The sequence below is a fragment of the Sus scrofa genome, chromosome 6 (genome assembly GCF_054392235.1).
Source record: "Sus scrofa isolate SSC_HxYL_T2T_F1_AM1 chromosome 6, Sscrofa_HxYL_maternal_Yorkshire_Landrace_v2.0, whole genome shotgun sequence".
Classification (NCBI taxonomy): Eukaryota; Metazoa; Chordata; class Mammalia; order Artiodactyla; family Suidae; genus Sus; species Sus scrofa.
Window position 1 is genome coordinate 155433377 of NC_139388.1, and position 25199 is coordinate 155458575.

General features: G+C 38.7%; 1 protein-coding gene across 29 annotated transcripts in view; it reads right to left on the reverse strand.

The window, feature by feature from the left end:
- The window catches only part of NFIA (nuclear factor I A), a 598742-nt gene that overhangs the window by 191061 nt on the left and 382482 nt on the right, over positions 1-25199 (reverse strand). For all 29 annotated transcript variants that reach the window (XR_014808131.1, XR_014808132.1, XM_084964865.1 and 26 more), the window contains one exon: positions 3663-3728. Coding sequence is in view for 26 of the 29 variants with exons in the window: in XM_084964865.1 (XP_084820991.1) it covers positions 3663-3728 (66 nt within the window). In the remaining 3 variants the exon portion in view is untranslated. The remainder of the gene's footprint in view (positions 1-3662; positions 3729-25199) is intronic.

Consider the following 25199-nt stretch of genomic DNA (forward strand, 5'->3'; position numbering starts at 1 on the left):
TTTTTTTCTTAAAAACTTCCTAGTATATCAATAGTGAGCAAATACTCAAAAGATATTTGTGGCTAATGATGGCATATGTATCTACTTATTAATTTTAATAAATACCAGGTATGTGTCAAGTTCAAGGCATATGGAATTTGTTACGAATCTTACCCTTCATCAGCATATAGTTTTTAATAAGCCATATTCTATTTGGCTTGTGCCAGAGAAAAAACTTGGCCAAATTCAAAGACATCTAGGTGAAGTCCCTTCTTTCCAGAATAACCTGCTTCTTGAGCATTCATCCTAAAGGTTCTAGCAGCTGAGAATCACAGAGTTCTCAGCTCCTGGGAGGTAAACAGAATGTGAAGAACAGAGCTAAATAACAACTTAGCTGTGCCACTGTGGGGCCTGAGGACAGACATAAGTGACTTAAGTCTGACATTTCAGAACAGGGTAGGTATCTGCAAAAGGTGTCACTAAAGAGTCTTGGTTTGTTTCTGCAAGGCTCCTGGCTTCCGCCCTCTTGAATATGTGTATCTCATTACAGATACAAACTGTAACTGGAGAGAAGTAATGGTTACCTTCCTTTGAGTCCTCAGGATCCACCCAGCTTTACACATATTCTCATTGTAATACTCATGAGTATTTACTGATAAGAACACTGAGATTGGGGCAATACCTTATTCAAAGTCACCCAGCCATCATTTCATTTGAACTCTGGTCTGTCTGACTCTGGGGCCAGGGGTCTTGACCCCATTATATTACACCAATTTTGAGTTTCAGAGGTTCTGATATTTTCTCTCTGGGCTTCAGATAATTCCTTCAAAATTCCCATCTAATACTCTAATTGGACAAAGATTTGTTTTCTTTTACAGTTGAGTCTTAAGGGAGTACAAGAAAAGAAAGCAAAAATTCCGCAGAAAAAAACCAGACTGGCTGGACAGGGAAGAAACAGCTGCATCCACTTTAGGTAAAGTTACATGGCCTAGTTTATGGTTTTGGATGAAACAGCATGTTACCATTTGTCTATTCATTCTCCATGGTTTACTAGGAAAATACCATTCGTTTCCCATTACCTTTCTCCTCAAGATCTAGGATAAAACGAAGATTATTTCCCCTCAAATATGTACATAAAGAAGGTATAATGAGTTCCCACTTTATCTGAAGACCAGAGTCTGTCACTTTTGTATCTACCCAGATTTCAAAAGTTCTTAAGGGTTTTGTTGATACATTTATGAGAGCTCTCTTTTGAAAAACAAAAATGAAACAAACACACAAACACACACACAAGACCTTTCAGGAACTCATCTTCCATAACCTGGGGTAACGAAAATGAAAAAAACAGCCTTGATCAAAGCCATTCCAGAGAGTCATCTAATGCATGTAAAAACCTAATCCTGAAATCATCATTTATTTTCCTTGAGGGATGATATGTCTTTAAGGAAGAGGAAAAAAAATATTTTTTTCCTCAAATAACTTCATCTGAGATTGACAAAAGGCAGAAAGAGGAAACTGAGTAGGCTGATGTTCCTCTAGTCTAAGCTCCAGTTGGAATTGTCTAAGATAAAACAAGTTCTACTTCTCTTTCTCTGAAATAAATAGACACTTGAAACACAGGAATTTATTACTGTCTCTCCTGGATATTAATACCTTCTTTCTTTGAACTCACATGATCCTTCCCAAATGGCACTGTGAATCCTTGAGGTGGCACCAAGTAATCTGGGGTTAAAAATGAACTTGGCAAGGAGCTCTATGGCTTTGGCCGAAAAATCCAGGCTCAATCCCGGTTGTTTTTTGGAATGGGAAATGCACAATATCGGTATTACAGGCAGCTCCAGAAAGGCATGCCAGGCCTCTCATGCTCTCAATTTATATTTGCATGTGAACAGCTTGTCGGCCATTTTATGAAGACAGATGAATCGCAGGCCCGCTGGAGGGGCGGCCAGACCTAAATACGTGAACCACACACCCCGGCAGCCCACCCGTTCCTAACGGTGAAAATAAAGGAAGTGTCTCCGGACACAACTTCAGGCAGAATACAGATAAATACGACATATGAAAAATCCGCAACGTAGAAGAGAAGGCATCACCTATACGTCAAGTGGGAAATAAAGAGTGAAATTAATCTATAAATACCGCTTTTCAAAATGTCAACAAAAAAGAAGATGTAGCTGTTTCTGACACTAAAAACAAGCCTTCAGAGGTCTCTGTCTCTCTCTTTTTAAAAAAATTTCTGCTGTGAAAAGACAATTTTGATAAGGAAATACCACCATAATACCAGAACGAGGAGAGGAATGGCCAGATAGTCTGTATTTAATATGGGAGCCCGACACTGTTATAATTTCCCAGGCTTGGGAAATGAAACAAATCCTGAGAAATCAGGGACAGGATATCTAATGTGGTACATTCAATCCTCCACCCCACAATACTGATGTAAGTCAGTTTACCTATCTATTCCAAAAGACCGGAAAGAGATCAAAATGGAAAAATGTATGAAACAACAAAAAGAAAAAGAGTCATAAGAATGAGGTCATTCTAAGCAACTGAAAAACGGCATGGTAGAATTACACTGACTAGAAAAATAATATGAATAATATTAACAACAGTCAGCTTTTTCTATTTTTTTTTTTTGGTATAAAGTCTATGAACAATACTATGGTGATAAGTATGTTATAATTCTTCAACGTGAAAGTAATATTATTACTAAACCACTTCAAAAGTGAGGAATAAATCAATACTCCAGGGGGTTAAATAATCCATTCAAAACTACAAAGGAAAGAAAGAGTAGAGGCAGAATTTGAACACAGCTCTGACCCTACAGCCTGAGTTTTCGGCCATGATGTCATCGTTTCCTCAAAGGTCCCTCAAGGTCAAGTTCCCACTAGAGCGTTCAGTTCTCTCACCAAGGATGAGCACTTTGGAATTTCATGAGATGGTATGTATGAAAATGCATAATACAATGTTTAACGTACGATGGGCACCGTTAGTCACCTTCTCAGTTTTTACTGAAACTGATCGTTTTACTCAGGCTTAAGATTCTAACCTGTGACAGGCTTTCTTGTCCTTAGAGTGCATATAGCACACATTAGCATTTTAGTGAATATTATCATATGCATAAAGTGTGTATTCCATGTTTTATATATACATATATATATATATATACATATACAGAACAGAAATTAAGCAATTGATGACTTTAATACTGCCAGGTGTTTATTTTAGACCATTTAAAGTGAAAACTCCTTCAAAGGCAGAGATAATTTTCTTATAGCAATTATTAGCAAAGGCTTCCAAAAGGCTTCAAAAATACTTGTCAGTCAATAAACTTAAGTCGCTAGTGAAGAAGACTGTGGGCCACTTGCCACCTTAAAAGGAACTGAAATGAAAGGGAGTTGGCTCCTCACTTATGCTGTAAAAGACTCTGATCTGATACATCAACCCCACCTCTCACAGCAATCAACTTTCTTGGGAACTCGGATTCTTGGGAGTACCCTGGGAGGGTCTGTGGCTGAGAGGAAGGGCCTGGCGCTGCTGGAGTGACCCAGAAAACTCCCTGAGTCCTCAAAGTCGCTCCTACTGTGGGCCACCCAGAGGGGCAGACCTCAAAATCCTTGCTCATGGTTGGCTGCTGGCGACTGTGGACTTTCAAAGCAGCAACCGGCGTCCCAAACTAAACTTACCATTTTCTGGCTGGTCCTTAATGTCAGCGTCACTTGGCTGGCTGGGACTTTCAGATTGACTTGAATCTGAAAAACATAAAAATACAGCCAAAAATTACAGGGTCTGTGAAAGAACGTGGATCAGAGGTGCCAGACTTTCTCAAAAGGTTCAGCATGTACACGAGGAATGAGACCGTTGCAGAAGTGACATGATGACGGGAAAAAAAAGAGGAGAGCAAAGAAAAGGGAGGAAAACAGCAGCCTCAGCGGCCCATGCCTTCCGAGAGGACTTGGTTCTGTTTACACCTCCAGTGGCGCTTGGCCTGTGCCAGATCATAACTTGAAACTCTTCAGAAACCATCCTCTGACAGAGAGAGACCATTTCCAAACTGCTCTTCTCCATTATTTATACACTAGAGTCTGATAAAGACTTCATCCTTCATTACACACATCTGAAGCTTGATTCAGAACATAATAAAGTGTCAAAACATATTTTGAAGCTGGTATATAAAAGCAACCCAAACAACAGAAACAAGTTCTGTTGATATTTAGCTCTGTATTACAGCAACAGACTACGCAGACTAACACCATTAAATACTAGAATCCTAATATTCTAGTGCATTTACTTAAAAGAACAGGATCACTCAAAGGCGTCTTTCTGAAAGATACACAGTTCCCCCACTTCGTTAGGTGCTATTTTTCTCTCACCCTGATGCATTTGGAAGATCCTAAAAGAGCTTGTGAGCGAAAACAGGTTCTTGCACACCTTTATGGGATTCCATTCATTTTTTATTTAAACAAATACAATCATTTTCCAGCTAAAGAAACTAATTCAATTATTTTGTAACTTCTAACTGGGATAATTTCAAATAAAATGCCATCTAATTTTAAAATGAGATGAAACTAAATTAGATCAAAAAATTTCACAGAATTAGAAGTATATTTGTGATTCATTTTACGGGCAAAAAAAGGTCAGACAGAAGAGCTCAAGGACAGAATTTTTTACGTAAAGCCTTTTCTGAGACTTGAAACAGTATATAACATTATCGAAAAACTTTTTTTTTTTTTTTTTAAGGAAAACCTCTGTATCTGTGGAAAGCCTGACTCTGAACTTAACCTTGACTTCACAGGGTTAGAAGGAGCTGTCTGAAATTTGACCACATTTCAGCAAGAAGTTCAATGCAAGATCAAAAGGTCATGACACTTAACTGTGATTAAATTGAAAATATTACTTCTATTTCAACAGAGTTATAGCTTTACCATTCTCTTCCTTGGAGATACTGCAAAAAAGAAGTAGCACTACGAATGACCCTAGGTCAAGAAGTGCTAATTTATTACTTTAGAAATGCTCCCTGCTTTTAGGCAAATGAAGATTTTAATTATCGGGAAGTACTATTTTTAAAACATCTATTTAAAATTTTTTTCAGATGCTCTTAACCTGATGACTACAGCAAAAATTCTAGATTGAATCAAGGGTTCAAACAGCAGAAAATGTGAAAATATAAGTTTTTATTTAAGTCTGGCAAAGTGATAGCTTTTATCATAATGTAAGAATAGCCACAGTGAAAACACAAACAAAAGCAGTACAGGTTAAAAAATTTTAGAGAAATTCTTGAGAATGAACCACAAAGTTAAATCCAAAGTCTGCACTGAAAACTGGAATGCAAATTTATATTGGACCATAGGTGAAATTTTAAGTCCAAAAATTAATATTACTTTTATAACAGGTGATTTAAAAAGATGGCATGATTACCTTCTCTTTTTCTAAAGGAATACTCTGTAATTTTGCCATTAAAAATTAAAAATTTAAACATTCTTAGAAGTAACTAAACATGTTTTAGGCGAAAAAGCATACCATCATTATTTTTGCACTGGAAATTTTTAAACCCTTAATATCCACAATTAAAATTATAAAGAAAATATCTAAGTTTGTTGTAGGGAAAGTTAAAATTCTTCCTGGTCATATCCCAAAATAGACAAATAAAATTTTGCCAAACAGAACATTTTCTTTGGAGTAAGACTAGCAAACCTAACTTCCGATATCATAGCTTTGCCGATGTTCTTTTGCTAGGTCTAATATCTTTCTGAGTAATCATTTCTTCGTGAAGAAAAGGAAAAAATATTTTTAATCTCAATTAATTTAAATATACCATAGCCAATTACTGTTCTGATATTTACCTATTAATATTAAGGTTAAAAAACAATGAGAAACACCAAAAATTATTTTAATAATCTAAAGATGGACTTCTTTGTTCTTTTAAATTTTCTTTTACATTTGCCACCCTATATTTATAAAAGATAGCATAATTATAGAAAACATGGACAGCAACAAAAGATGGCGACAGGTATGTTCAGAGAAAGTGTAACGTTCCCAGCCACAGAAAAAGAAGCAAACAAGCAGCAAACGACTGAGCAGCAGGAAAACAGCTCAGAGTTGGTCTGAAAGGGGCCGCAGCACTCTTGTGAAAGCTCAGACACAAACACTGGAGGAGGAGGCATGTAGCCAAACTGAAAACGGAATTTAATTTCTCCAGTTTTATTCAAAAGCTGGAGACACTGTTAGCCACTCAAGGACCGCATACTAAAATACACCATCCTGGTAACGGATAGGGAAAGCCAAAGATCTACAAGAAAAGTTAAATGATCTGAAAACTTTAGTAAGTATTTTTCACCATGGGCCATTTAATGCTGTTTCATTTTTAAACCAACAAGGAACAAAACTACCCTGTCCCGGTGCAATTCTACGTTGAGGACTCGTGGATATTTTCTCTAGGGCTGCAAAAAGTCATCGATGCTGTTAGGTATGGAGCCAACCAGCTGACCAGAATCAGAAATTAATTTCTACCCATACATAATTGATACAAATGAAAAGATCTCTTTCCTAAGCATTTGCATTAAAACACTATCATGAAGGTGAATAACAATTCATTTATTTTTCTCTTTTACATACTTGGTAGAGAGAGGTCAGAAGCCTAAGTAACTTTTTGTCTTACTTTTGGGGACAGTTATCACACGGTCACTTGATTCCCACCACCTGAAATAATTAGAGGCTCCAGATAAAAAAATCCACTCGCACAGAACTAGATGCTCTTCTCGTATCTGAGCACTCCCCCCACACACATGGCAGTGACTTTCTCTGGGTCCCTGAATGAAAGCCAGAAGATCTGTACATTACAAGGAAGAGAATATTATTTAAACTGTGTTTAAATGATGGCACTGGAAATGCTATTGTGAGGAAGTACATTAGGGTTATCAATTTATTTTTCCCATCTAGGGGTTTGCTTTTTCTTTAAGGAAACTTAGACTTCAACCTAACCTTGAAAAGCAATTTTTCTTTTGGTTTCTAAAAAATTTATGAGCAGAAATTTAAACCTAAAATAGACAGGGTTTCCATACAGGAGGCTGGATTGAGACCTCTTAATTGAACGGGTGGCCATCTATCTATGCATTTTTATGGCGCCTACAGCTATATTGCTGGAGTACTCAGACAAAGATATTTCGCTATCAATATAATCACTGGGGAAAGGAATAAAATAAATCCTAATGCCTACCTACTAGCCTCTGTTTCCACAAGCTTGCGTGATGCAGGAACGGAAACTTTGTACTGGATTTGCTACTTTGCCAAGTATCTAGCTCCCCTAACCTCAATTCTGCTCCCTTCTGCTTGGGACCTCACAGAATACTTCTTTTGGGATGATGAAGAGTGATAAAAACATGTCAATACGGTAAAACTGATCAGGCAAAAAAGGAGACATCACGTCCATGTATTTTCTGTTCTAGAGGCACAAAGCAAAGACAGAATGTTGTTAAATCTTCCTTGTGCTCAATCCAGCATTAAACTTTTCCTCTCCCATCCCGCTTCGCGGACCATACATCTCTCACAGTATGACTTATACCATGTTGTACTAAGGTACAACGAACGCCTATGAGAATTTGAGCTCCAAAAGAAAAGAATTCCTTTCTTACTCTCGTCTTATTCCCCAAGCCCTTCCAAGGGTACCTGGCCCAGCCAAGGATTTGATAATTGCTGAACGAAAGAGATACTGTGAATTTGCACTTGTTCAGTTTTCTAATGCTAAACCACTGCCAGGGACTGAAAATATACTAAGTTCACACCTAAAAGCACATGGGAACTTAGAGAAGGAAAGAGGAAGGCAGAAAAGGTCTTTATTTCTGTGTTACGTCCCCCTTCATGGGGCCTGGCAAGGGACAGACAGGCACATCCCTCTGGTTCCTGGGTGGGAAGTCTTAGGCAGCGTTTAGAAGTTGCAGACAATCACCCCTCTGATCCCCTGGCTGACACACCACAGAGGCTCGTCGGAATAATAAGAGCTGAGGACAGTGTCTGACACATAAAAGGCCCCCCAGAAATGAGTGCCAGCTGAAATGATGGATGGCAGAAATATTTTGCACATTCGAAAAAAAACAAAAGTAAGAGAACGCTGCCATGTCCTGACGCCCGAAGAGGGCTTCAAAATCCCAACCACAGCTATTGTGAATAGCTGATAAAGGGAGGGCGGCCACACAGTGGGGAGGAACCCTTCCCACCCCAAAACCAACCAACCTGTGTCATTCCTATTCGGTCAACATGATATCAGCAAAAGTCTATGAACCATAGAAGTACAAATTCTGGTTGCACAGGGAAAATCATTTCACCTAAGTTCAACCTCGCTACATGAATATTGATTTGGCTAAAGATGAAGTCTGAAAAGCCTTTGTCAGAATTTTTGCATCCAGCTTTGAATCTCTCAAATTAAAAGGTGGCAGGAAGAAATCAGAAGGAATTCAGAAACAAAAACAAGTCAGTCGAGTGAAAGAAAGTGAAAATGTCGCCTAAAAGAGATGGAGTTGTTGTGTGTAGCTGAAAAGGAAAGGCAAAATCAGGAATGAATCCCTTCCTGCAAATAAATGAAGCGCTGGAACATTCCTGGGGTAGAAGAAAATAAGGAATGGGGTGATTATACTCTGAATATAATAAGCAGTTACCCTCCAGAATTGTAGCCCTTAAAGACATTCAAAATTTAGGTAGATTTTTGTCTCTTCCAGAGGTTTGGGAAGACGAGTAGTTTGCAAGAGTCAAGGCAAAGAATCCAAGGTTCATTTTTCTATATCCATGATGTTAACATAATTCTATTTCTGAGTGGTAGTGTAAAGCTTAGGATGACTCTATTTTGATCATTCGGTATCATAAGACGTTAATAGTAAAGACATCTAGAAAAATGGCTATGATAGTCATCTTTTGCTTATTGGTTTCATAGCTATAAAAGAAATATTATTATAAGACTTTATATAATCTTTAGGAATATTGTCTGTTTTTTCCCAGGGTCACCACAACCTTAAAGACCAAGGCATGAAGAAATATTTTTAAAAACCTTTGTTTGAGCACGTGGAATGTCACCGCACAGGTACACATATGTATATACAACCTGCAGCTTACAAGTAAACACTGATGAATACAGTGCTATCTGCTAAATATAACATTATCCATCACGGTCTGGCAAAGAACACGCAGAATTTCGAAACACCATCGTTACATCTGAACCACCAAAAATATTCGATTATTATCCACATTTTCAGAGAATGGATAGACTTTAAGCTTTCGCTTTAAGCTCAGTGAAAAACCAAACCAATATTTAATGTCAATTCATGTATACAATGGTGGCCCACTTAATACAAGTTAATATGCAATAACACAGCTTTTGAAACACGTCATGAGGTGAGTCAGACCATAAAAGTTTTCTGATCTTTTAAAATGGAAAGACTCGGTGGTTCTTTAAATAGCAAGTCTTATCTTTACCGTATACTGCAAATACCAAATTTGATCTGTGTATCTTTCCCAGTAAGCTAGAATCGCCTGTGGGTATGATAACCGCAGTAATCAAGGTTATGCACAGCAAATCCGTCTTTACCAGAAAGGAGATGGGGAGATGGGGGAGCAGGAAAACCCTCATTCCAAAAGGACCAGGCTAGTTTGCCTTGTCTCCCCTAATCCGGATTCGGATGGAGCGGGAAGGCTGTGTTCATGCAGCAGCGACTTGGAAGGGCTCCACCAGACCACCCTGGGGGCTGCCAGCTGCTCAGGAGATCCACCCCTTAGCCACTCCTGGGCATGGCATTTTCAGGGCCAGACTTCAAAGTGTTATATGATCTAGATCACTACCATTTTCTTCCCGGAAACTTTTTAAAAATGCCTTTCTGAGGAAGAATTTGTGAAATATTAAATTTGCAGGAATTAGATTTTTTGGCATTAATGCTGGTATTCAAGGCCCATCTGTTTTGTCGGGGCTGTGTATGATGATACGACTGTTTAGGTTGAAGAGTGATTCAACTGTCTTATCACCTACTCATAAACGTGTTATTTTTCTACGTGCACAGGGAGATTGTGGAATGATGCACAGTTTGAACACGCTGAGAGAAAAGTAAAATGGTGTCACCCTTGTTGTGTTATGACACTGAGGGGGAATCATTTTAAGGTTTGAAAATGACAAATTCAGTCACTCTGAAAGGAAAAACAGAATGACTCAATCTTTAAACCTTCAATCTACAAATCAGGCTGATTTCAAATCATGATCAGCTTTTTCAGTGAAATTATAAATGAAGTCCATTGCAAGAACACGGTGATTATAAAAAAAATGTGCAAGCACAATACTCTGACTTAATTTAGAATTTCTCATATTTTCTTTGACAAGGGTCTGTGACTAAAATCAGTAAAATGTTTAGGTAACCGCTTTGAATTTTGTTTTCCTCATAACAAGAGCCGCGTTAACATGTGAGGATGACCTGTTGATCAATTCAGAACTCGCACTGAGTCAAACTGGTTACCTACCCACGCATGCGTAAACAAAGACCTGCCTAAAAAGCTGTAACATCACCCCATATCGGAATTGTGCCAATTTCCCCTTTTGAGTCACTTTTTTCACAAACAAAATTAATTTTAACAGTAAGCTCTTGGGGTTCTTAAAACAGAAGAAAATACACTGGACGATTATTTATATAGTCATCTATACAGCTGGAAGTTGAAAATTTCCCTGTATACTTTTACATGCTATAAAAACAAATGTATCAACTGGAAATGATGCATAATTTAGTTATAATCTAGACACATTATTTTCCTGTATCTGGATATCTATAAAAATGTATTAAAATAATAAAATTATTTCCATTGAGGATAACCATGCTATTTAAATGGTTAGTATTTTAAGCATTAACTTTCTGTGTATTCATATTTCACAACTGAAAGGAGAATGACATGGTACAAAGACGGAGCCCTAAAAAAAAAATCTCAGCTATCTTATTCAACTGATCTAGATCCTGGGTTTTTTTTTCATCTATAAAATGAAGACACTAATGACTATTCTGCCTAATTTAATAGAATTGCTGTGTGGATCACATAAAACAATGAAAGAAAACCTGGCTTTGAAACTATAAGTTCCCCTGCAAAAGAAATATACATTTACACCTTTGCAATATAAATCTTCCCATCTGTATACATTTTTGTTTCTTAAAAAAAAAAAAAAAAAAAAAAGCCACAAAATTCAACCCCAACCCACGCATGACATGATTCTCGTGTAAAATACCAGCAATCACAGTCCTGGTTTTAAAATAAAGATTCTTAATTCCCATATACTGGGAAAGAGATTATCTCTGATAATGGAAATGTAAATCTCAGCTTGCCAGTTGTTTATTCCAGACAGACATTTGTGTGTTAAGTCTGTTTATCAGGCAACACTTTGTCTAAGCCAGGAAGTAGTCAGTCATTGTAACAAGATGTATGCAAATGAACTTCCCATGAGTCTCCACAGCAAACTGTAGCAAGGATAAAAAAAAAAAAAAAAAAAAAAAATTCCTTGTTACTTTACCAGCAAGAAGCTACCTCAAAAGTAGACTAGAGAACTATGAGCTAGACTATGCTGATGAGTTTAAACGAGTCCTAAATATGTGCTCACAGTCTGTTGCTCTTTATTCTAGGCAGACTTGGTGCATTATGTCTGTTTATCAGACAACACTGTTGGGTACTCAGGCTTTGTAACCTGTGTGAAAATCAACGGTGACCATATCCCATAAAATAACCTGTTGGAGGCAAAACTCCAAACCTCCCATCAAACTAAGAATCCTCACCAATAGATGTTTCTTTCTATGAAACCTCTGAAACTTAAAAAAAAAAAAAAAAAAAAAAAAGCATCTAACTCTAACTTTTTGCCCACCTTCTATCTTAACTTTTCTACATGCATTGAATTCCCTGATGGCAAGATAAGACTCAGGACAGAACGACGACTTTTATCATGAAATGTGGACTGATAAATAAAAACGTTTGCTAACACACTCTAGCTATGATCAACACCAGAGAGTTTTAAAAAATACTTTCTACTATAATAGCAAAATTATTCTTTTACTCTCGTATTTCCTGGATCCTCTTTTTTTAAAAAATCCTAATACAATTGACCTAACAAAAATCTATACATGAAGAGTTGAACACTGTATTTCTTTTCATTTTTATTGTTGGTTTTCTACAGCGTTTGAAAATCTTTACCAAAGGCATCAAATTGGTTGAGCTTGTCTTCCTAGACAAAATAAACACTTTAGGACTCTACTTGTTTGTATTCTCCTCAGTGGTGCTGTATGCATCAGCAGCTAAAAACAAAGAAACTTTTTAGCTGCTCAGACAAAATGCAGAAGCTTCCCAAACAAGGAGGCAAGGGAGGGGGCATGGGTTGAGGGGAGGGTGGGGGTGGAGAAGTGTGCAGAAAGTCTGACAGTCCATTCAATATAGGGATGATGGCTATAATGCATCCAGGGTCCCCTTGCTAATTAAATATGCATTGGCACAGTTTTGATCGATGCAAGCCATGGATCAGATGACACACCTGCAAAATCTTGAGCCCAGAGCTCCCAGGAAAAGGGAAAATACAGTCTTGTCTCCTTATCTTTGTTTTCAAAGGCTCTCAATTTCTGTGCTTAGATATCTAATTTAATTCTCTCACCCCTCAGCAAACTGGATTAGGGAAGTCAATACTGCCTTTGTGCATCGACAGGAAAACACAGCTTTCCTTTTATTCAATTTAGCTATGACCTTTAGACAAAGATAATGACAACTGTCTAAAAGTAAGGTGAAGGCCTCAAGAAGAAGACCCCCAGAGCTAAGGCGCCCATGGAACTTGCATGACAAGGTGGCGGGGTTTACTGGGACATTTTCCTGCTTGGAAAGGAAAAAGGAAGAACGAGAATTAAGAATTGGTGATGGAGGAAGGGGAGGAAGGGGAGGGATGGGGCACAGGGAGAAAGCATGGTGGAGGAGATTTCAACCCCGTGACTACACAACCAAACTCTCAGAGATCTAATCACTGGACCTGAACACTGTCATATCCACAGCCGGAAAATAATGCTGCCCAAAGAAGAGGGTAAGAATGGCATTTGCCTAAAAAAAAAAAAAAAAAAATGCAGACGCCTTAATGAGAAGGTTGAAGATTCTGTGGTTGGCTAAATCAGGCAGTTTGGGGGATGTTGCTTCTTTTTTTCCTTCTTTCTTGTGGTGTTTGTTTGTCTGTTTGTTTTGTTTTTCTGAAGCATTTGAGAAAAAAGGACTCTCAGTGTGTCCATGACTCCCATCACCGGGGAGAAGTAGCACTAGAGATTTTGGACAAGCCTGGGATTCTGCAGTGTTAGCACTGTTCACGCCATGACTGCTAACCAAAGGGACAATGATCCTGGAACATTCTCCTGAAAAAGCACTGCTTCCTTTTTTACTTCTTTTTTTCAACGCACCTACTCTGAGCCTTTCTCACTGTGTTCCTCCTGGAGATACGAAATTTAAAAAGGCAAGGTCTCTGCTCTCAAGGAGCTCTCAGTGAATCAGGACAATGATAATAACATCAAGATTCAGTGGCATCCCCTCTTCATTAAGTCCTGTGTCCTGGTGAAATTAATGTAGAGCAAACTGTTAACTGTGAACCCTTGTAATGGCTTTTATTCTCGTACTACCCTGTACCACTCAGACCTACAGCAATCAGACCTGTACCACTAGCTGGAGCCTTGTAGCGGAAAGCACAGCAGCCTGAATGCTAACTGTAGGTGGGAACAGTTGGGATTACTTTTTCTAGTAAGATATGAAGAGGTTTAGGCAGAGTCCTTGCAAGTGAAAAACAAGAGCTACATCACTGCATAATTAGTACTGCTGGGAATGGTGCAAAGTATCAAAATGGCTTTTCAAAACCAGGTTTTTCCCCTCTTAGAAATAGTTTCATTCATGTAATTCCTAGTCAGGCCTGGTGTCTCTTGAACAGCAATGACGGTTTAACACAGGTAGCTGTGGTAACAATGAAAAAGGTAAAGGACCTAGTATTAGAAAACCAGGGTTTGAGTCCTTTCTTGGCCATTTATATTCACTTTGTGATCTAGGCAAGCCCCTTCCCTTCTCTGAACTTCAATCTACCCATCTCCCAAATGCCTTTGAGGGTGATGACAACTGAATGGCATGATTGAAAATGCCTCGTAAATTATAGGAACTATAACTCTGACTGTACACTGCATGGAAGCAGGTTCCTCAAAGTGTTTAAACTGGTTAAAGAATCACGTCGGCTAGTTACTTTTATTTCTTGTCCCGTTATTTTTACTGCACAGAGCACAGTATCTGGAACATATAGAAACTAATAGGTTTTTGTGGAAATGGCATTAAAATCAGAAGGTGAAAAAATAGCTCTTTCACAGGGCCTATCTTGGGAGATGTCAGTGGATGCTTCTGGGTGAGTTTTCTGGCTTTGGGGAGACTATACGGCTGGGTGGTGCTAGATCCCATGTGGATTCATGGGCTTGGCTTTCTGGTCCTAAACTAAGGAGCAAAATGAGAAGGGTCAGGTATCCTGTAAGGGTTCTTTGCATCCCTGGAGTTCTAATTTGAACAGACCCTTAGCAGTCTGGCTGCTGCTGGTCTTCTTGGCTGCACTCAAGGCTAGGACCCACATTTCATGAAAAGCAACTTGGTGATGTGAGCAGCTGATCATAAGTACAATTACATATGATTTCATATGATCCAAGAATCCCAATCCTGGGCATCCATCCAGAGACAAACATGACTTGAAAAGATGTGTGTACCCCAATGTTCAGCACTACATACAATAACCAAGACATGGAAGCAACCTAAATGTCCATCCACAGAGGAATGGATAAAGAAGATGTGGCAGAGATAGACAATGGAATATTATTCAGCCATAAAAAAGAATGAAATAATGGCATTTGCAGCATCATGGATGCTGAAATTAGCATACTAAGTGAAGTTAGACAGTGAGAGACAAACATATGATATCACTTATATGTGGCATCTAAAAAAAGAATATAAGTGAACTTATTTGCAGAACAGAAACAGACTCATAGACTTTGAAAAACTTATGGTTACCAAAGGTGGAGGGAAGAGAGGGGTGGACTGGGGCTTTAGAACGTAAATGTTCTCAAATTAGGTTGTGACAATGGCTGTACAAACTGCACATATAATAAAATTCCCTGAATTATTTTAAAAAAGAAAAAATAACATGTATTCAATCATCATCATCATCATTTGCTTTTGGGGGCTGAACTCGTGGCATATGGAGGTTCCCAGGCTAGGGGTGGAATCAGAGCTAGAGCTGCCAGCCTACGCCACAGCAACACAGGATCCAAGCCGTGTCTTTGACCTACAACACAGCTCATGGCAATGCCAGATTCTTAACCCACTAAGCGAGGCCAGGGATCAAACCTGCAACCTCATGGTCGCTTGTCGGATTCATTTCCACTGCACCACAAAGGGAATTCCACAATAATCATTTTAAGTTGAAGACTTTCTCTTCTTTACCTTATAAATGACCACAAATATACCACCATGAATTGTGAATGTTTATCTTCAGTGACTCGGCCAATCCTAACTACAGAAGCCAAGAAACTGTTTATTTTTCAATCCATCATGTAATCCAGAACACCAGAAAATTTTATGTTTTGGGAGTTACTGACTAAAGTATCCTTGAAGAATTTAATATAGGTCCTAGGTCCTAGGACTGAGGACTATACTTTTTAAAAAAACATTTCAAATATACCTTCAAATAAACAGACACACACATACGCACACAGCTGACCCTTGAACAACACATTTAAACTGTGTGGATCCACTGTATATAAGTAGATTTTTTTCAACAATAAATACTACAGGTCTACATGACCCACTGGATACTGAACCGCAGACAAGGAGGAATCACATACACTGAGTGACGACTATAAGTTACACTCGGATTTTTTTCTTTTTTCTTTTTACAGCTGCACCTGCGGCATATGGAAGTTCCCGTGCTGGGGGTCAAATCGGAGCTGCAGATGCTAGCCTACACCACAGCCATCGCGACACCAGATCTGAGCCACAGCCACAGCAATACTAGATCTGAGCCGCATCTGCGACCTACCCCTACGATTATATAAAATAATCATATATATTTTGCTTCTATGTCTAATGATAGATAAAATGATTTAAATGTATTGAATCATTTCACTTTTAGGAGTTTCCATTTGGATTCTATCATGGCTTTCTCCCTGACATATGCAGTGCTAACTATTTAAAATTAATTGCAGTACAATATTTTAAAATTTCTTCACATAGTGCTAATCTCAAGTGCTTTGGATGTTTGAACCACACTTGGAAGCCATCAAGTTCTGTGTATCTTTATACCATGGAGCACTTAAACATGCTAAAAAAGATTAGTCAGTGAACCTTATAACCAAAACGCTCCTAAATTATAAAATTTCAAAAATGTGTGAGTTGATACAAATGAAAAAACTGCAAACACCCTACATAAAAAGAAAAAAATAAACCTAGATAATTAAAACACGAATTTACTTATGTAGCTTTGAATCCAGAAAAGTTCTCAGAAATCCACCATAGATCATGGATTCCTACCCATCTAAACCCAATTAGGTACCAGTTGGGCTTATGTGCTTTCACATACATTTAAAGTTCATTTTATCTGTCCTTTTTATTTTCATTTTAGGATGTAACCTATGTTCTTTAATGTGATTATGTTGGGGGGAGGGGGAATAAGTAATTCCATTTCAGTAATTCAGTATGGATGAGTAATTTGCTTAGTAACAATCCTAAAATTAAACTGTCTTCCATACAGTATCTAGCAATAGTTTGTGCAGGACTAGCCAAATGAACTATTTTCAGGATGTGTTTTTTTTTTTTTTTTTAAAGTTTCTTATTTGTTACCTGGATTTATTCTGCTTTAAAAAAAAAAATCAAGCTTTCTGGAACGTTTCTAACAGAGGAGCTATTTCAACAGTTGCTCCTCATCAAAAAGTCTAAATGGGTGACTGAAACTTTATTCTGATTTACTTTTCAAGAACTATTACAGTTAGCGATTCTTAGGGAAAGAAGCTTATTTCAGTTCATCAAACTTTTATTGATCACCTACTGTGTGTGCAAGGCACTGTAACCTTTTATTCATGTCTGAAGTAGCTCATAATGTTGACTACGAATTTGCTCATTCAACTCTGAGCATTTATTAAAGTGTACTTTGCTTGGTTTTTATTGTTTTGTTTTGGCTTTGGGGGGGCCTACCTGTGGCATATGTAAGTTCCTGGCCTCGAGGTCAAATTGGAACTACAGCTGCTGGCCTACACCACAGCTCACGGCAACGCCTGATGCCCGACCGAGGGCAGGAATCGAACCCTTATCCTCATGGATACTAGTCAGATTGGTTTCTGCTGAGCCACAAGGGGAACGTCCTCCTTTGCTTGTTTTTAAGAGTAGCTACTCCAGAGTTCCCACTGTGGTACAATGGGATCTCAGGGTCTTGGGAGAGCTGGGAGGCAGATTCGATCCCCGCCAGGCACAGTGGATTAAGGATCGGGTGTTGCTGCAGCTGCAGCTTAGGTCGAAAGAGCTACTTGGATCTGATCCCTGGCCCAGGGAATTCCATATGCCATGGGGTGGCCAAAAAAAAAGAGAGAGTGTGTGAGAGCGGCTACTTCCCACCCCCCAAGCTCCACTGGTGGTGCCCTGAATGAGAACACTTTCCTAGGTCTCCAAAAGGAGGATGGAGGAGGCGGAGAGTTCTACAAAGAGGAAATGACCTATCTGTGTGTTTTCTATTTAACAAAAATGGAAATCTCTGGGTTCCACGGCTTTTCCAATTTTTTGGTCATGATGGAAGCCTGTGGACAGGTGAAAGCTTATAGGGAAGCTGGAGCTCGAGTGTCAAAATCGAGCAGCTCTACCCAAGTCACGCCCCGTTATCACATCATCTCACCCCTGCTCTCTACCCCTGCTGGGCTTTAGGGAGCAGTGTTTAACCCCCCCGCAGCACTCACACAGTCAAGGCCCTAATGTGTGGCTCAGGGTGATGTCACCATCTCCCTGTCTTTTCAGATTTACAATTTTTAGATAAGTAAAGCATAATAAAAGGTGACTATATGATATTTGGTTTAAATCTCTCAGGAGTCCTTCTAAACTCTGTCCTATTTTACTTTTTGGTTACTAGAAAAGAATATTAAAAACAAATTTTAAGTGGGAAAAGCAAAGGAAAAGAAGAAACAGTTAAAAAAAAAAAAAAAAAGGAGGGAGTTCCTATTGTGGCTCAGCGGTACCAAACCTGACTAATATTCATGAGCTTGTGTGTTCGATCCCTGTCCTCGCTCAGTGGGTTAAGGATCCAGCGCTGCCGTGAGCTGTGGCATAGTTCACAGACAAGGCTTGGATCTGGTGTTGCTGTGGCTGTGGTATAGCTGGTAGCTGCAACTCTGATTCGACCCCTAGCCTGGGAATTTCCGTATGCCACAGGTGCAGCCCTAAAAAGCAAAAAGGAAAAAAGAACGCAGTAACAAAAAAAGTGGCATCGTTTGAACAGGGGTGAGTTCTTCAAATGAGACAGGAAATTTTATTTGCAACAGACCTGGGAAAAGTTGCAAGTAAAAAAAATCAGAGTTTATTTGGGAATTAAAGGTGACATCATACATTTCGATGTGTCTCTGAGTTTCAGGTTCGTGCTGTGGGATGGACGGAAAGAGAGCAGCAGAGGTTTTGGGTTTTGTTTTTTTTTCTTTTAACATCACGGGAACTTTTTTACATCATAGGTATGATGTAAAAGAAGAGATGGAGGCCCTCTGTGATTTTCTTTGATGCTGGCTATCACCTCCAAAAATAGCACAGAATTTACGGAATTTCAAAATGCTTTTCCATGTAGTAAATTTGGGCCAAGTCTTTCTTATTATATTTATCCAAATGATCTCCCCCTCCAAAAAAGTCACTGGGCTGGTTTTCATTTTCCATTTTTACTCTATACCTTAACAACTGATCTAAGGAGTTAATGATTTCCCTTTCTCCTCTAAATGGAAGTCCTACAGAAAGAGGAACTTTTCTAAAGTCTTAGTCAACAGAGAGGTGAGTGTTTATCATACAAAACAGACTGCCCTGTCTACACTACTGTAGTCACACGTTCTCCCACCTGGTCTTAAAATCAGAAAGTGCTTTGTTTGAAGGCTGCCATGCTGGTATTGTCCTAACATACTTAGGGCTTCACAGGAGAAGACTATAAACAAATATATTTGGAAGGGACTTCATAAAAAAACACTAGGCAAAAAAGAAAATTCTAAATGAACAGGAAGAGAGTAACATCTCACCGGTTGCACGTAGGGAAATGAATTATTCAAAACTGTATACAACCCTCACGTCATCATGAATACAGGCAGGCCCTAATGAACCTTACTGAGAAAAGCTGGTATTTGCACAGTAATTGGAAGCAAAACACAACAAAATAAAAAAGATTACCACATAAAGAAAATCTTACACACTGCTTTTCATAACCCCATCAAAACTCCCTATCGTGGCCCTCTCAAGGCATGGCTTCTGGATTTCCGTAAGGAGAGAAAAGTACAGAACAACATAAAAAAGTCCCAAGACTCTTCGAGAAGAAATTCATGCAGAATATCAAATGTTACTCAACATTTTCAAGGAACTATGATATGTCAAACAGACCACATGATGCAAGTACATTTAAATATAAGTTTCTATTTCTGTTTAAAAATAAAAAAGATCAGAAATCTGAATCTGGAAAAGCAAAATCTCTTGCAGGTTTAGAAAGCATATACAAAACCTGGCAAAAGAAAACACTGTTCACTGTCACCATCTGCTTTCTGGCACAGATGAAACTTTTTACTAACAGCAACATTTTCTTACATTAGAAAATCCACTAATTAGTTTTGTTGTAATAAGAAAAATAACCTTTGCGTGGAAGGCAGATCGCCAGCTCGCCTTTTCTGTTGGCTGCACCTTGCAGCAGGCCTGTAACATTTCCATGTGAAGTTCACCTCTGAGTTGCCCTCGCCTGGAGTACTTTATTATTCCCTGTTTGGTTTAAAGAAAGTATTCACAAATGAGAGATCAAAAGTGCGAGCAACAGAGAGGAAAAGCTTTAAGGTATTTGGCTTAATGTCCTAAAAAAGAACACCAGGTTTAGAATCAGGAAATCTGGGATCCAGAATCGATGGCTCAAAGCTCTGTAAACCTGGGTCTCATTTTCCTCATCTTTAAGGCTATTAAAGGAAATGAGCTAGCTCTAGCTTTCCCTGAAAATTCCTAAATTCTTGAAGTCTAGGTCATTTTTTTCCCAAGAATTGTACATCCCAAAAAACAAGTGATTGCAAAGGGCGAGTGGAACTTCAGATGTCACTGACAGATCAGAAATAATTTTAGAAATGTTGACATATTCTGATTAAAAGATTATAAATGTAGCAGCCAAGGAAATGGAAACATGACCTGAATTCCTTAATAATATACCCTGATCATTTAGTCGGCGTGGTATTCCACAAATAAAACCAAGAAAAATGGACTGAGCACCTACTGTGTGTCAAGCACTCTTGTGAGCCCTGGAGATGGCCATGAATAGAAGGCACGCGAGCTCAGGGCTCCCTGTGGGACAGGAAGCTTGCAGGCCAGGGAGATGATGGGCACCCCTTGCAGAATAACCCACCACAAGTCACAGCACTGCCCAGCACAGGATGGCACCTACATGGAAAGAGGCATAGCCCTGCTGCTCACCACACGGCAAGAGCTGTTTGAAAGTTCCTGGAGGAAATAAAATAAGTGGGTACAAATGCTTTCTGAGAAATTACATTGAAAATTGACATCATGTCCTTAGAAGCAAAGTACAACACTGAAAGAGCGCACATAACCTCCCTGTGAAAGACGCCTGAGGCTTATGTTGTTCAAACTGGCCCTCCGCCTTGATGAACTAATTCCTTTGGTTATCAACAACAAAAAAACCACACTACTATGAGGTACCACCTCACACCAGTCAGAATGGCCATCATTAATAAGTCTGCAAACAACAAATGCTGGAGAGGGTGTGGAAAAAAGCGAACCCTCCTGCACTGTTGATGGGAATTTAAACTGGTACAACCACTATAGAAAACAGTATGGAGGTACCTTAGAAAAACTATGCACAGAACTACCATATAACCCAGCAGTCCCACTCTTGGGCCTTTATCTGGACAAAACTTTCCTTGAAAAAGACACATGCACCCGCATGTTCACTGCAGCTCTATTCACAATAGCCAAGACATGGAAACAACCCAAATGTCCATCGACAGATGATTGGATTAGGAAGATGTGGTATATATACACAGTGGAATACTACTCAGCCATAAAAAAGAACAAAACAATGCCAAGTGCAGCAACATGGATGGAACTAGAGACTCTCATACTAAGTGAAGTAAGTCAGAAAGAGAAAGGCAAATACCATATGCTATCACTTATATCTGGAATTCAATGTATGGCACAAATGAACTTTTCCACAGAAAAGAAAATCATGGACTTGCAGAACAGACTTGTGGTTGCCAAGGGGGAGGGAGTGGGATGGATTGGGAGTTTGGGGTTAATACATGCAAACTACTGCCTTTGGAATGGATAAGCAATGAGATCCTGCTGTATAGCACTGGGAACTATATCTAGTCACTTATGATGGAGCATGATAATGTGAGAAAAAAGAATGTATACATGTATGTGTAACTGGGTCACCATGCTCTGTACAGCAGAAAATTGACAGAACACTGTAAACCAGCTATAATGGAAAAAATAAAAATCATTTAAAAAAAAAAAAAACCCACATCTTCCATTGCCTTGATTTCTTTTTCTCTAGACTCAAACTTAGCTAAATTTTAAAAACTATGATGTGGAGTGATCCACTGCAAACTCAAAAGTCCCTCCGCCTGAGGAATGAGTGACAGACAACTGCAAAGTTTAATTAACCCACTGGTATTGCACAAACCAGCTATTACTATTCTCAGTTGTATGGCAACAACATTTTGATAACTAGGACAAGTGCCCACTGGGCTTATCTACCCTCAACTGCCACTTAAAGACATTAATTAAAACTGTATCATTTTACCCAAAGCTTCGTATCAAATATTTGAGAAGATTTCAGTCATTTATACCGTTTGGGCTTTGCTTTTACCCTCTGTTTTTGTCAACCCCCTACTTAGGCACAGAAAGTAACTGCATTCTTTCCCGATGCCTATTAGTCATATTTATACAGCGCAGATCCCGGTCCTGAATTTAGAAGGTAACTCAGCGTAGAAGAGGATGAAGACAGGATACTTGCCCTTCCTCTTGGCAGAATTAATCCCTCCTTCCTCTGGCTTCCTACAGCCTGGTTACTAACAACAGGGCTCAGCTTCAATTTCATTTCTCCATGTGTATAATCCCTGTCTGCCTTCCCAACAAGTTGCAAGCCCTTGAGGGCACAAGGCCTCAAGAAAGGCTTGCCCATATAAAATGCTCAGTAAGTGACTGAATAGAGGAATCGAGGGGAGAGGCCAATCCAGGCAAGCCTTTTAAGCAAGGGCTATTCCAGAGAAATCCTATAGATTTATCTATCTCCTAGCAGAAACAGTTAGAAAACATGCTGGGTTTTTCCATTAAGGCTAAAATTCCTGAAATGGTAACACTTAAAAGAGAGACTTCCCTCTATCAGAGATGGACAAATGGCTTATCTAGTGCTCACAATAATCTTACTAGATAATTTAATATTTGAAACAAACCAACAAAAAATTAGAATGGGAGTTCCCATCATGGCTCAGCGGAATCAAATCTGACTAGTATCCATGAAGACGCAGGTTTGATCCCTGGCCTTGCTCAGTGGATTTAGGATCCAGTGTTTCTGTGGCTTGTGGTGCAGGCCAGCGGGTGTAACTCTGATTTGGCCCCTAGCCTGTAAACCTCCATATGCTGCAGGTGCGACCCTAAAAAGACCAAAAAAAAAGAAAAAAAAAAAAAAAAAGAATGCAAAAGGGAAGCAGATTACTCAAATCAGAGACAATTTTGACAACTATTTCCAAATTGACTGGGACCAGAGTCTTTTAAAAACATTTCCTATTATCTGTGGTAGAAAGAGTAGTCATAAGCTTAAAAATTTTGTTTCTTGTAAATCCTTTTTAGGTCCTTACTATAAAATATTCCTGCAGTATGTGATGACGGGCTTTTTCATTTCTGGTTTCATAATTACTGAAGACTCCTTGATGTGTATTGGAGAGCAAGAATACTTTACTAAGTGTGTGAAAGAGTGACATAACCATGTTTGGACTAGTCCATCAGTAAAGCTTCTGTCAATGGGAAGAGAACAACAACGGAAAAAGGACATCAGAAGTTACACTTAGATAATTGAAAATAAGATATTAAAAATTCCTTTTTAGTTTTCATTCCAGCATGCATTTCAGAAGACGGATATTGAAACTGTTGAAAATGTTAGGCTGAAGACTAATTCTGATAGGAACTGTGGCCTGTTTGCCATGCCCTATTTCACTCAACAGAATGGCTACACCTGTGGCTGGATGTAGGCAGAAGCTCTTAAATTCTTTTTTTAAAACCTGGCCGAAAATTGAGAATGTGGTTTCTGAAGTTAGCCAAAAGTTCTGAAAACAGCTTATTCGCTGTATATTTGTCTTTTATCAGATGCTAGATATTAACAGACTATGGTAAGGATACTCACAAAGTTACATGGTTTTGCACAGATGATAAAACAATGTAATACAAACCTTCAAGGCAGGTAGAGACATATGATAAAGGATGAGAACAAAGAATAAAGTTTAAAGATTAAATAAAATAAGATTAAAGACATTCACATAACACAGAGGAAAAAAATTAAAAGCTTCACTTAGGAGCTAAATAAAAAAATGGAAAATCCATGACCTGAGACGGTTTTTTGTTTTTTGTTTTTGTTTTTGTTTTTAACCTCTGCATTCTATGCTTATATTGTTAAGAAATTGATGACTAGTTAGCTAACCTTAGGCAGAAAAATTTCTGTCACACCCGCACCTATTCTTCTCTCATCTCTCTGGGTAACTGAGTAAAATTCTACTAAAGATATTGGATTTCCCTCTGGCGGAATTAAAGGAACTGACCTTGAAAAATGTAACCACAAAGAAATTAATTATTTGCCAATTTGCTGAAATAGGTGTACTCTAATTTAAAAAAATAACTGGTAGTCCCTTAATCACAATATTTGAATGCAGCTCTGAAGTTGGAAGGTTGTATTTCATTTACCAAATCTATAAAAACGATGTATCTTTTTCTCTCAAGCCTTGCAGTTCTCTTCCCAGGCTTGCAATAGAGCACATGCACGGTCACACAGCAGCATACAAACAGCAACATGTTAACCCGTCTTTCTTGACCAAAAAATAAAACACACAAAAAAAGTGGAGTCCGGGTTCAGAGAATTCTTATTTTTAACAACACTTAGGAGCTAAAAGGTATGCTGGAGGCTAGAAATACTTCCTCCCAGGTGTATATGTGGTTTTTCTGAGAGCAGGCCAGCTACTGCCACATCAGTTCATGTAGGAAGCTTGAATCCCAAATTAAAAATCAACTTCCAAAAGATCTGTGTTACCAAAGCTAAGCAACAAAGTACCATATTTCCACATGGAAACTCTGTGACACTAAAAAGCCTACCATCTAACATGAGGTAGGAAAAAATACCTTTCCTACTCATTCTAGCAACTGCCAGTCAGGTTCCAAGACCAAATCCTTCCAACAAAACCAAAACCTTAGGGGGTTCTGTACTCACTATGGAATACTGTAAAAAAGGACCTGAGCCTCCTAAAGCAGCTTATCTTTCCTGTGACCACATTTCAAATGGTTTACCCATCACAGTAAGAACTGGAATACATAGGCCATGTCTCCTTGGTCTGTTTCCTTCATTATCTGAGTGGTTTCATCTTTCTAAATTCCAACTTCTGCCCTATTCTAGAAGGTGAGGAGAATGTAATACATAATGCAAAAGTGTTTAAAGCAAGGCATATGATATCTGGACTGGATAACTCTTCATGGTTTTATATCAAAAGAATCACCGCAAATGGAAGATTAAACATTTTTTAAATGCTACAACACGGAGCCTTCCTTTCAAACAATTCAAAGCAAGGGGTATATTGCTGACACAGCAACACTGTGGTCTCAGAGAGACTGTGGGAAATGTCAAATTTATGGTCCTGGGGGTGATTGGTGGATGGTTTTGTGGTGTGTATGGTGTTTTGTTTTGTTTTGTGTGTGCTTTTTCTTTT